Source organism: Taeniopygia guttata, chromosome 2, assembly GCF_048771995.1.
Source record: "Taeniopygia guttata chromosome 2, bTaeGut7.mat, whole genome shotgun sequence".
Classification (NCBI taxonomy): domain Eukaryota; kingdom Metazoa; phylum Chordata; class Aves; order Passeriformes; family Estrildidae; genus Taeniopygia; species Taeniopygia guttata.
Genome location: NC_133026.1, coordinates 6,365,031 through 6,376,911, shown reverse-complemented (window position 1 = coordinate 6,376,911; position 11,881 = coordinate 6,365,031). Strand labels below are relative to the sequence as shown.

At 49.1% G+C, this 11,881-nt stretch overlaps 1 protein-coding gene across 1 annotated transcript; it reads left to right on the top strand.

Annotated features, from left to right (window-relative positions):
• CRYGN (crystallin gamma N) lies at positions 1 to 9,568 on the top strand. Its single transcript, XM_072925192.1, has 4 exons — positions 1 to 108; positions 2,064 to 2,312; positions 4,082 to 4,227; positions 9,341 to 9,568. The coding sequence occupies exons 1-4, from the start codon at positions 1 to 3 to the stop codon at positions 9,474 to 9,476; spliced, it is 639 nt and encodes a 212-aa protein (XP_072781293.1). The 3' UTR covers positions 9,477 to 9,568.
• Positions 9,569 to 11,881: the final 2,313 nt, after the last annotated feature.

The window sequence follows — 11,881 nt, the reverse complement described above, 5'->3', positions numbered from 1 at the left end:
ATGGGAGCAGCCTGCCAGGAAAGGAGGTTTCAGGGTTCGGATTTGAAGAGTGTTCCTGATGGTCCAGAGAGGGAGGCGGCAGCAAAGGAGGTGATGGGCGGCCAGAAAGTGAGGAGGAAGATTCAATGAGCAGGGGCTGTGTGTGAAGCCTCTTCCAGAGCTATTAAATAGCATAAAAGCACAAATCTCCTTTTAACGTGGCCCCTTGGTACGTCTCTGCATGCTGGTCCATGGGCCACCCCCATACATCTGCCTTTACCTGTTCCTAGCCTGGCTTGTTAGTATGAACTGATGGGGGTTATGGACTGGGAGCTTCCTTTGCTGTTTGCCCTGGTAATATGACACTTAAAATCTCTGGATATTCTTATAAACACAAATGAGGACTTTATGGTCCCATATAGCTGCAAGGTAAGTTATTTTAATATGGTAACTTTACGGTCCAAAAGTTCCTCTAATCCTGACTTACAGCTGTGAGTCAGGGCTTCAGTGCTGGAAGATCAGAATATTCCTGAGAAGGATGCCCGTGAGTAACATCAGTGGGTTTGTGAGCCCAACCTCTGTGCTTTGGAGGGGATCAGGTCCTTGGCTTTTGGAGATGCCATTTAGAGAGGTTCAAAGGTTAAATGAGAAACCATTGGTTTGCCAGATGGAGTGCAATGTTTGTTGGTGGGGACTCTTCAAGGACATTCTTTCTTGGCTGCCACACTGCAATAGGTGGGAAGAAGCTGGGAAAAAGCAAACCTGACATAGAGAAATTATGTGCTATGCTTAGAGATGCTGCCGTTTCCTCATTTACTTGTTATCTGTTCTGAGGAAAAAGAAAAAGGATGGAAGGAAAGGAAAAAATAGGGGGAAACAGAAAAGAAATAGAAGAAAAATAGAAATAAAGATGAAAAAAAGTAAAAAAAAAAAACAAGACAAAAAAGTATAAAAGAAAAGAAGTCCTCCAAAAAGGAGCAGTAAATGTGCACTGCTAACCGACCAAAGCCCTGCCAAGCAAATCTTTTGTCAGATCATCTGCCCAAAATCAAAAGCCCGGACTCAGCAGGCCCCGTCACCGTCAGTTCTGCCTACGAAGCAGGAAAGGCAAAGCCCCTGGTTCCCGTGGCTTTGTTAAAAAGCTCTGGTGACACCAGCCCCGGCCCGGCCCCCCCAGCAGCCCCTATATAGTGGGGTGTCCAATGACCTGTCCATTGCAGTTCTGCTCTGGCTCCCGCTCTGGGCCTTGGATAACGGCCCCAGAAAATGTCTCAATACTCAGGAAAAGTAAGTAAGGACCCAACTGCTTCCCTTTCAGCCTGGGGCCGGAGAGCCCGAGCCTCCTCTGGGTGGAAGGAGCTGATGAGATAACAGAGCCAGCAGACATGGTGTGAGTGGTGATCCCGGGAGCAAATCTGGTAGCAGGGATGGGGAGGGTGCGGCAGAAGGAGCTGCATTTCGGGAGCTGAATTTCCTGTTTAAACATTCCTGCTGGAAATATGTGTGAGCGAGTGCTACAGTGAGCTCATGGACACCCTTTTGCCCCCCTTCCCCGGGACCCTGTGACTCTGATCAAGATAACCCCTGGATCCTCCTTCCTGCCCCAACGGGGTTGGCAGAGAGCCAGGAAAGCCCACCCTGTCCAAAACCTATATAGACCCCTGAGAATTCCTGTTCTTGCTCTTTTTTACCCCGCTCTCACATGGACACCACAGAATAAAGAGAGCTGTAATGGGGTAAGAGCCTCTTTTGAATACTTATCCCTCTCCTGGTATTCTTCCCCTCACAGCCTCTTATCTATTCTTTGGGGGGCTGTGTGGAGGGGGGGAAAACTACAGTAACTACAAGCGAGCACGAGGTGGTGAGAAGTGTCATAAATGCAGGACGCTCTGCATTCCCAGAAAAACAAATACGCTTCTTAGGAAAAAATGCCAGCGGTGCCGTGCTCCTTTTGCTGGAAAGCAGCTAAAATAACCCAAACCACCCCGAAATGATGCATCTGCAGGAAATTCCCATCTGCTTGGAATGGGAGTCAGGCCGTGCCCCTGCTCCTCAACGCGAGCCCTTTCTCCTCCTCCCCCCAGATCACTTTCTACGAAGGCAAATGCTTCACGGGCAGGAAGCTGGACGTCTGTGGCAGCTGCAACAGCTTCCAGGACCAAGGTTTCCTCAACAGGGTCAACTCCATCTGTGTCCAGAGCGGAGCTTGGGTCTGCTTCGACCACCCCGACTTCCGAGGGCAGCAGTACATCCTGGAGCACGGCGAGTATCCCGATTTCTACCGCTGGAACGGGCGCAGCGACCACCTGGGCTCCTGCCGGCCCGTCGGGATGGTGAGTGGGATGCTGCTGGATTGGCTCTCCCAGTGGAGCAGCGTTGGGTTGAGTTTATCCTGGTCACAGGAGCCCCGTGAATAAGTGCCATAAAAATGTGTGTTTTTTACAAATAGGGTGTCCCATTGAGCAGGAAGGAGTTTCCTGGGTGGGTTTGTCCCCGTTCAGAGAGGTCTGTGCAGGCCACAATGCTGAGACAATTTCCTGTGTCCCCAGACAGGAGGAAGATGCATCTTCTTCCTCTCACAGTGAAACGCAGTGCCTTTAAGAGGATGAGATATTCCTGTGGTTTTCCAGATGGGATGGCAAAGTCCTGCTGGTACCACGTGCTTTTCCTTTTAATATAAGCTGCTGTGAGATATTCACGGGGGGATTCAGAAGGAGATTCATTGCCCAAGGCAAGTTTGAGCTGCAGCTGCTCCATCTCCCCATGCACCCAAACAGGGAGAGGGCAGCCCAAGGGCTTTCTAATCAGACCATAGGACTGCTCCTAGCAAATTTTAGTTGAATTCTCTGCTGTTGCAAACCACTCTCTGACCCTGATAATCCTAAACTAAACCCATTAAATTCCCTTCCCCTTATCAAGCTTTTAAAAGCACCGTCCAGAGGAAGTTTTAAATGGGAAAGTTAAAAAGTAGCAAAGAAAAATTAGTATGGGTTGGGTCTTTCCATTGATTCTCCTACCACTGACAGCCTCTGGGGCAATAATGAGCCCAGCTGGAGCTGGTGGGATTTCTCACTGGCCCTGAAACTGCTTTTGACACAGCAGCGTGTCTATCTCAGGTCTGTAGCATCATTCCTAAAGCACCTCCATGATCCATACGTGGAGGGATGCTCTGGCCCAGGCCGTGGACCCTGGCCAGCACAAGGATGTGCTCCTCCTTTCCTGGCCCAGGATTTTCCCTGTGAGATGCCAGCTTGATGAGGGCTTGGGGGCGTTTGTGCAGTGCAGATTCCCGGAGGAATGTTTGCTCGGGCAGGTGTCCCCTTGGCTGCTGCTGGCAGCTCCCTGCCGCAGGTTTGGCATGGCAGCCCGGCCTTCCTGCGTGCTGACGTTGTTTGTTTGAAAAATGCCTTTAGGTATCCTTTGAATTTGGCTTTAAAATATCCTTTGAGCTCGCTCTGTCCAACATAGCTCTGCCACAGGCTGCAGAGATCTCCCCAGAGTAATTTGTGACACGGAGCCATCAAGGGCTCATGCAGCAACGATGATGGTGGGAAAGTTTCCTTTTCTCCCCCCTGTTTTTATTTTCCTAAAAGAAAGGCACAGCATCTCTCAAGGAACAGCAGCTGTGCATGAAACCAGAGGCAGTGTAAATTAGTTTAGGGGAATAGTCCAACATCTTTGTACATTCAGGATATGTTTCTTTTTTCCTGTAAGGGTGTGCAGAGCGTCGGGGCTGCAGCTGATGCTGTATTTGGGTTGGAGGGTGTGTGGGCTGGTGGGGGGATCTGCAGATGGACGAGGGGCTGTGTGTGCCCCAGCACTGGCACCCCACGGTGTGCATGTGGCCAGCATGTGGACAGCAGCACAGGAAGGTGCAGCCAAGCACAGGTTTGAGAGATTTTTGGCTGCTCTCGTGGTTGATGTGCTGGGAGGCAGCACGAGTTTGTGCGTGCTCTGTTCATGCTGGCACCAGTGGTCTTGGATTGCTCTTCACATTCCTCTTCCAAAGTACCCTTCTGTCTCCCTCTTTGTCTTATAAAAGCTGGAGAAATAATTTGTTGCTTTTTTTTGTTGCTGTTGACTCCAATCCCTTTGTCCCCAGCACGGCGAGCATTACAGGATCGAAATATTCGAGGGGAGCAATTTTAGGGGTCCCAGCCTGGAGCTGACAGAAGATTGCTCCTTCCTGCAGGGACAAGGCTGGGACAAGGCCTGCATCAATGCCCTCAAAGTGTACGGAGATGGCGCGTAAGTAATTCCCCGTGTCCTGGGCACTGCAGGGGACAGGGGGCTGCAGACACTCCTCCCTCATAGAAAACCCTGTCAGTGCTGGGGACACTTGGTGAAAGCCTAAAAATGTTTGTTAAGCCTTTGGTTAAAGGTGAATGTTGGTGCCTGCCCACTGCAAGTTGCTTCAAAGGGGTCTGACTTTTGCAGGGTGGCAGCTAAGCACGAGTTACAAGAACTCTGAGACACCTTTTTAAGGTGTATGAAATGAGAAGCCTGAAAGCATCTTCTTCCTTCCTGCCTTCCTTCTGCCTTCCACACCTCTTTCAATCCATGCAGAAGCTCTCAGGGAGGTTGGATGGATGGCTCCAGGTGATGCATGTCAGGGCTTTTGCTTTGCAAGTGGCTTCACCACTTTTCCTATGATGGCAAAACTGAGGCAGCAGCACCTCCCCTTTACATTAAATCCTGCCTCTGAAAGACAGCGCTGACAGCGGTGGTGGTGCCCAGACTGAGGCTCAGCCCCACCCTGTGCCCCTGCAGATGTTCCTGAAGGCCTGGGCAGGATGTCAGTTTTGCCTTTTCCTTGATGTTTGGTGTCAGTTTGTATTTTCTCAATGGTGTTGGTCCTTTTTGTGGTTTTTTTTTCCTCTTATTGTCAGACCGGTTGTTCTCCATCTGTCTCCCCTTTCCTCTGTCTGACAATTGTGTTTTCACTGCAAGCGTGCTGGGAGCTGGGGAGTGCCACAGCACCTTCCCAGAGGCAGGCAGAGGGTGGCTGGAGGGAGCCCTGGGGCAGAGGGAAGCCCCTGCAGAGGAGGGAGCACAGATACCTCATTCTTCACCTGTCCTGGACTGGACGTTGTGCAGCTCACAGACACCAGGTGTGAGATGCTGGACCCATTTTTTTTCCTAAGAATAGGGAAAGGTTGTTGCCATGCAAGCTCAAGACATCTTGACAGCAGCAAGTGTCCTGTAGGAGCCTTTCTGATCCAACCAAGGCCTCTCCTCTTCCAAAAATCCAGGCTTATGATTAAGCAATGGCAGTTCATTAAGGAGCAGAGCTGCCCACTCCTGATGGGAAAAATGTCTGGAGCCCACCAGGGACCCTGTTAGTGCTGAGCATTTGAGCACCAACACTACAAAGCCAAGAGGGAGCCTGTGAGTACTCTGGCAAGAGCTTCAGGGCCAATTTACTGCTTGGGTCTCTGTAGCAGAGCCTGGAGCTTGAGAAATTGGGAAGCTGCCCAGAAACTTGCAAGCAGTTGAATTTTTCAGATTGATTTTCCCCCTCACCTAAGAAATATATAAAGGCACAATGCTTGCTCTCCCTCACATGGGAGTCTGGATCATTTGTGTTAACATCACAGGACTTCTCAAGGTCTATGAACAGTGAGGAAAAAATGGAAAAAATATAAAGCACGGAGAGGACTGTGGTGAGGAAAGTCACTGAGGTTTGTAGCATTACATTCAGATCCTGGGAAGATCACTGTTGGACATGCTTGGAAAGGTCTGTAAAGGCAATTAAATGCAGGACAATGCAGAGGGATCTGCTGTCCCGGGCTGCAGGAGGAGAGAGGGAAGGATGAGATAACACTGCAGAGTGGTGAGAGCAGGGAGGGAAAGGGACCCTATAGCACCACTTCTCTCCTTTGGATGGACCTTCTAAACCCAAATGCCTCCAGAGGTGCTGCAGGTGTAGATGATGCAGGGCATAACCTGGCAAAGCTGTCCCAGGACTCATCCTTTGATGTCTGGGAGCAGAGGAGATGGGGTCAGTGGAGACAAAGGGAGTTTCAGCCACAGTCTTGCTGTGATTTTCACCCTCAATTTCCACAACGCGACATCTGTTGGATACAGAAATATTTGTTTCCATTTCAAAATCCATGGATGGTGTCATGTGCTGATAAAAAGTTGCTGCCTGTGCTTTGTGGAGGTGGCTGTGCCCGCGGGAAGTGATGATGGATCCTCTGGAAACATGGCAATGGAGACAAACATCGGCCTTTGGCATGGGGCATGGTGAGCCTGAGGGGGTCCAGCACCTTCCCTGCTGCCTTCCTGGGGCGGGCAGTTGCTACCCCCCACAGCCAGAAGGGTGATGGTAAAGCTGTTTAAGGCACACTGGCAATGAATTGCTATTTTGGAGCAGTTTTGAGGTGTCACCGCCTCCTCGGGAGCTGTTGCAGGTTTGTGGTGAGTGGCTTCGCCCATCCCACGGGCAGAGCCAGCTCCAGTATCACATATGGTATCATCTGATTTTAGATGAAGATGTGTAGTTCTTGTCCTCCTTTGTGCCTCAGCCACTCCACAGAGGACAGCCTAGAAATAACAAATTTAAAAAGCTGAATTTGTTTGGCGGCCCAGGAGAGAATACCCCAAAAAGAGCTTTTCTACACTAGAGTGGAATAACTTGAAGGAACCAGACCAACCATTTATTCTGCTGAAGCATTCATGAGTGCTTGGTAGCTGTTGTGCAGTCAGGTTGTGAAATACAAAGCAGAACAGGTACCCAAATGCTGCTGCCCAATGAACGTCACAAATTTCTCAGCAAAGGTGATACCTGCCCGTGGCACTGCTCAAGTCCTACATGGAGAATAAGTGACTTTGAGCTCCACTGAAAGCCTCCTGCTTAGTTCAGGCTGATGCTCCAGCATTCCCCTCCTCATTTTTCAGTTTGAGCAGCCAGTGTTGGCTTACAGAGTTTGAGTTGGTTCCATGAGCATTTTATTCCCATGTCCGCTGGGATTATGTGCTAATGAAACACAGCACTGAGATGTTTGAGGGCTGTGTGCTTTGTGCCTGGATCAGCTCTTCCGTGCTGGGCTTGAGGACAAGATCATCTCTTTTATTTTTTTTTTTTCTGGGCTCCTGACTGACTTGATTTCCACTCTTGCTGATGGTCTCAGAGAACGTAAATTCTAGGCAATAAAGGAACAGCTAAGTAAGCCATACAGTCCTTCACTCATCACCTTACACTGCCAACACACTTCACTTCCATCTTTCTGCTATTCCTTTTATTCCTTTGGTTTTTGGGCTTTTTCAGCCTTCCCCTAAGCAGAGGGACAAGCCAAGTGGGGGTTCTTATCACCACACCAGGTCACTCAGTCTGCTTCTATCTACATCAAAGCCTGTCCCATTCTCTCCATGTAATGGTGCAGACACATCAACCATGTGTCTGGAAAGAAATCTTGGTAAAGACAGTGACTGTGAGGGGCTGCTCTTCCTCCTTCTCTATTCCCCAGGGCCCACCTGTTGTTGAAAGATGTCCTAGAGCAGAAGAGCTGAAAAGAAAGAGGAGGAAAATGTTATAAATTGTTGTTAATTAAGCTGGGAATGCTTTCTGTCACTGCACACTGGGATACGTGGTGGGGGTACACTACACCCACAGATGAGCAGTGGGCAGCCTTCCCCATATGCTGCAAAGTGAGCATCAAAGCAAAAGGCTGAGGATGGTTTTGTAATTCCAGTTTGGATATAAACTGGCTGCAACAAGGTGCAGAGAATGAGGTTGTTTGTTTGCAGGAACCACGTGTCAGAGATGCCATGCACAGGGCTCTGATACTACAGGATGCTCTGTCACAAAACCAAGGCACAGCATTCCATGCTGGTATCCACATGCTGGTCCTGCTCCTGCACAGAGATCTGGGAGAAGGGATCACCACAGTCCCACCTCATGTCCTCTCAGAAACACAAAACAAATATGTCAAGGAACCTATAAGGTGCCTTGGATAAATACTCCAAAACTTTTCTTGTTTTGTTTTTTAAATAATGCCTGTGGGTGGCTGGTTTTATAAACAATTTTTCCTAAGCCTCCAGCTTTTTGGTTTGGGTTAGAGTGATCTGAGTTCACCAGCTGTTGTCTGACCCTTAAGGCCCAGCAGTCTTTGACCCCTCCAGCTCTTGATGAAATTTCTCCCTGGAAATCCCACATACGGTAGGTCCCAACCCCGATGTCCCAACTGAATTCCTGCAAAGACAGACCACAGAAACCACATTATTTGGAGGATTGCATTTCTGCTTTGCTGTCATTGCTGAGGAAATAGATGGGAAAAGCAGCAGAGATCCTCATAAAATCTTAAAAAATGTGGGGATGAGAGGAAAGAGGCAGAGATGAGCAGCTCAGCAATGACAGGGTGGTAACCTGACTGTAAAACTTTCAGAGCAATGGCAAAATTTGGTCAAGAAGCATGAGAACTCACATAGAGTGAGTGGCCACAGTAAAAATCATGTGAAGTGAAGGGAGAGAAAAGCAGCAAATTGTCCTTCTTGACAATTAGAATTGCTCCTGACTTGACCTTCAAATGGAGTAAGACATTTCACAAGCCAAGGTGATGGAGAACGGTGTACCCAAGCCAGGGGAAGAAGTCAGGCATGCCAAAGTCACCAAGGTTATTGAATGATGTATCCATTTGACTGCATTACAAGGGAAAGTTGTCATTAACTCTGGGTGGGTGTAGAGATTAAGATAACCAAACCAAGCCCTGCTCTCTGTTGGAAAGCATAAAGAGGCCATTAGGAATTATTAACAAAGAGAGAAATTACTAAACATGGTTCCCATCATATCTAATGAATCAGTTCAAAGAGGCAAAACATCAAGCATTGCATGTTTCTTCTTACAGTCCCTAAAAATGGGGTTTATGCAGGGGCTGAGGGGACTTATAGCCTTCTTTAGCACTATCAGATGCTATTAAATTGTTTCTGTTGCACATGGTGAAGCTCAGCCACATCCATTCCTACAGTAATGTGAAGCAGGGAGCCCTTGGGCCTAGGTTTTATTGCTGGTGTAACCCAAAACATCTTCCAAGGGCAAGGTCCAGTGTGGCTTTGGGTATTTACCAGGCCACGCTGGGGGGAAACCCCACCAGGAGCATTTCCATGTGTGGGGTGGGAGTGGGAATGAGGCCCTGGAGGTCTGCAGTGCAGCAGTGCCTAAATGCAGCCCCTCAGAGCAGCCACTTTGCACGAGCACGGCGCTGGGGCCCAGGTGATCTCAGAGAACGTAAATTCTAGGCAATAAAGGAACAGCTAAACCATACAGTCCTTCACTCATCACCTTACACTGCCAACACGCTTCACTCCCATCTTTCTGCTATTCCTTTTGTTCCTTTGGTTTTTTCCCACCCTTTGTGCCCAGGTGGGTGCTGTACGAGGAGCCCAACTACCGAGGCCGCATGTACGTGGTGGAGCGCGGCGAGTTCAGCAGCTTCGACGGGTGGCAGGCGCGCAGCGCCAGCGTCCAGTCCATCAGGAGAGTCGTCAACTACTTCTAGCTGAGCCTTCCCCCTGCCAGCCATGGCCCGCTGAGACTGAGCATCGCCCTCCTCCCCGCTCACTGACCCCTGGAATAAATTGTTAAACACCAGCTGTTGGCTCCAAGCAGGTTTTTTTTATATAACTAACATGAGTTCATGAGAGAAGAGGTTCGTAATCTTTCTAAGCTTGGTCTAAACGCCGTGAGTTTGCTTTCTTATTCTGCAGTGGTTTATAAGGAGGCCATGGGAGGATGGGCCAGAACTGGTGGTGATGCACAGATGTAGGAACATGCCTGCCATTGTGGCTGTGGTCTGACACATGTTCCTTCTGCCTCGACCAGGGCCACCATGTGATGGCCTCAGCTGACTCCGAGTGCCTGGAGGAGGTCATGTGGATGCACAGACACAGAGCCATTGGGAGCCATGTGAGGACAAACGTGAGGATCACAGCAGGAGCTGAGCGACTTGTGGGGTCTGCCTGAGCATGACATGCTGGTCTTGATAAAAAGGTGAAAGCAACCATTCATCCTGAGTTACTTTAACTTTAGATCAGTACACATTAAAAATATATATTAAAAAAAACCCCAAGGCTGAAGGCACAAAACCTGAGCAACCTTCTCTTTGTTCCCAACCCTTCATGGCAACGACATTTTGAGGGATCAGCAGCAAGGGAAAAGAGCCACTGCAGTGCCATTTATTTCACAACCCTCTTCCCATCTTTCTGCCCCTTCAGTTGTTTCAGTGTCCCTGAACCCCATTCCATGGTTGGCAATTGGGATGGGAAGCACTCTGCCCCTTCACTTTGGACTGTCCACTGCAGCCTGGGCACTTCCCCTGGCGTGCAGCCCCCAAGAGTGCAGCAGCCTCCCTTCTGTAAAATCACAAGCTGTGTTCAGCATTAGCTAGGGTGTTTCTGGCTGTTTCAGAAAGGGGCAATTTTATTCTCTTCACTCTGTTACTCTATTAGCTGTTAAGCCTTGGCTGTCTGATAGATCCTGACAGGCGCAGGCATGGTGCCGGCAGAGCTGCAAAGCTCTGTGTTAATCCAGTGGAAAGGCTGCTGAGCTAACCCCAGCCCCAGCCCTCTGAAGGGATGTGAGTGAGGCTGACAGGTCCCCAGCACACTGGAGGTGAGGCGTGGGTGCCCTCAGGGCTGCCATGGGAATCTGCCCTTCCCTGAGCGATGGGAAGGAGCAGGACTGTGCTCTGTGCCAGGGGCTGTTTGGTCCTGTGCTGCATCCCAGTCTGACACTGGATCTGACTTCCAGTCCCACCAACTCACACTCACCCACCTGGATCTTGGCTCCCTGTGGCTCTCTACCAGTACCAGGACTGGGGTAACTGGTACCAGCTGAGCCTGTGTGTGGACATGTGCTGTTCCTGCGATGAAGTGACACCGTTGGTACAGTTGCATCAATTGAGATTTGCCCCAGCTGCACATATGCTGTATATGTGTTATGAAGGGGTATGGAAATGCAAAAAAAAAAAAAATATTCCATCTTGTGAATTTAACAGCAGTTTGGGTGATGTCTGCTTTAGCAGTGATACAGACAATCACGTTCTCTTGTAGACAGCCTGTTGTCTGGATGTATCCTCCATGCAAATCATCACAGCAGCACTTACAGTTACACCAGCTCAGCTCTGGACTTCAGTGGCCATGTCCTGGGTGTCTTGTGGCGACATGGTCCATTAGAGCTGTAAAAATATTTAAGATCTTTAATGGGTTGTAAGGTATTTCTGTGTCAGAGAAGGCAGGGGAATGATTCATTCATTGAGTGGGATGCACAAATGTACAACTCGTGCATCAACTCTTGCATATTTCATTTTCTTTTAATTAGATGCAGCTTATGAAAGATTTTAGGAGTCCTTCCAGGATTAGCGTTGCTCTTGCCTCATGAAGGCTGTAATCGGCTCCTGAGCAAAATGCACTCTATTAAAAGTTAATATTCAGTCATATGCAGTGCTCTTTGTTGTGACCTTGTGGACATTAATCTGTTAAAAGAAACCCCAAAGTGGTCCCAGAGAAAGACAAGCATCGAATTGTGATGAGCTTTAATGGAGGCTTTTCATTCATTTGAAACACATTCAATGTCACAGTGCAGCATGAAGGATAAAGAAACAAAGGCTTTAAAATGTACAATAACTAGAGTCCCAGATGCTCCAAGTATCTGGGGGACAAAAGAACAGAAAACAGAGAACAACCATCCACCCACATTCCCCTGGGAACAACAGCATAAGCCCAGACACCCCCACATCTGGGTTTCTCAACACTCAGTGACACAGCCAGGGGAAGTGACTGTCCCCCTGATGTTGGGGTCAGAGCTGTGACATCACAGACACTCTGCCCTATGGCTCCCAGTGGTCAGTGGTTCAAGTCCCCTGCGTGCAGAGCAGCATCAGAGGGACCCACTGACATCCCTGCC

Bases quoted from the DNA above. Each gene is read 5' to 3' on its own strand.
- CRYGN (XM_072925192.1), top strand. From the start codon at position 1: ATGGGAGCAGCCTGCCAGGAAAGGAGGTTTCAGGGTTCGGATTTGAAG. The intron at 2,313-4,081 runs GTGAGTGGGATG...CTTTGTCCCCAG, and splicing joins CCTGCCGGCCCGTCGGGATG to CACGGCGAGCATTACAGGAT. The intron at 4,228-9,340 runs GTAAGTAATTCC...CTTTGTGCCCAG, and splicing joins AAAGTGTACGGAGATGGCGC to GTGGGTGCTGTACGAGGAGC.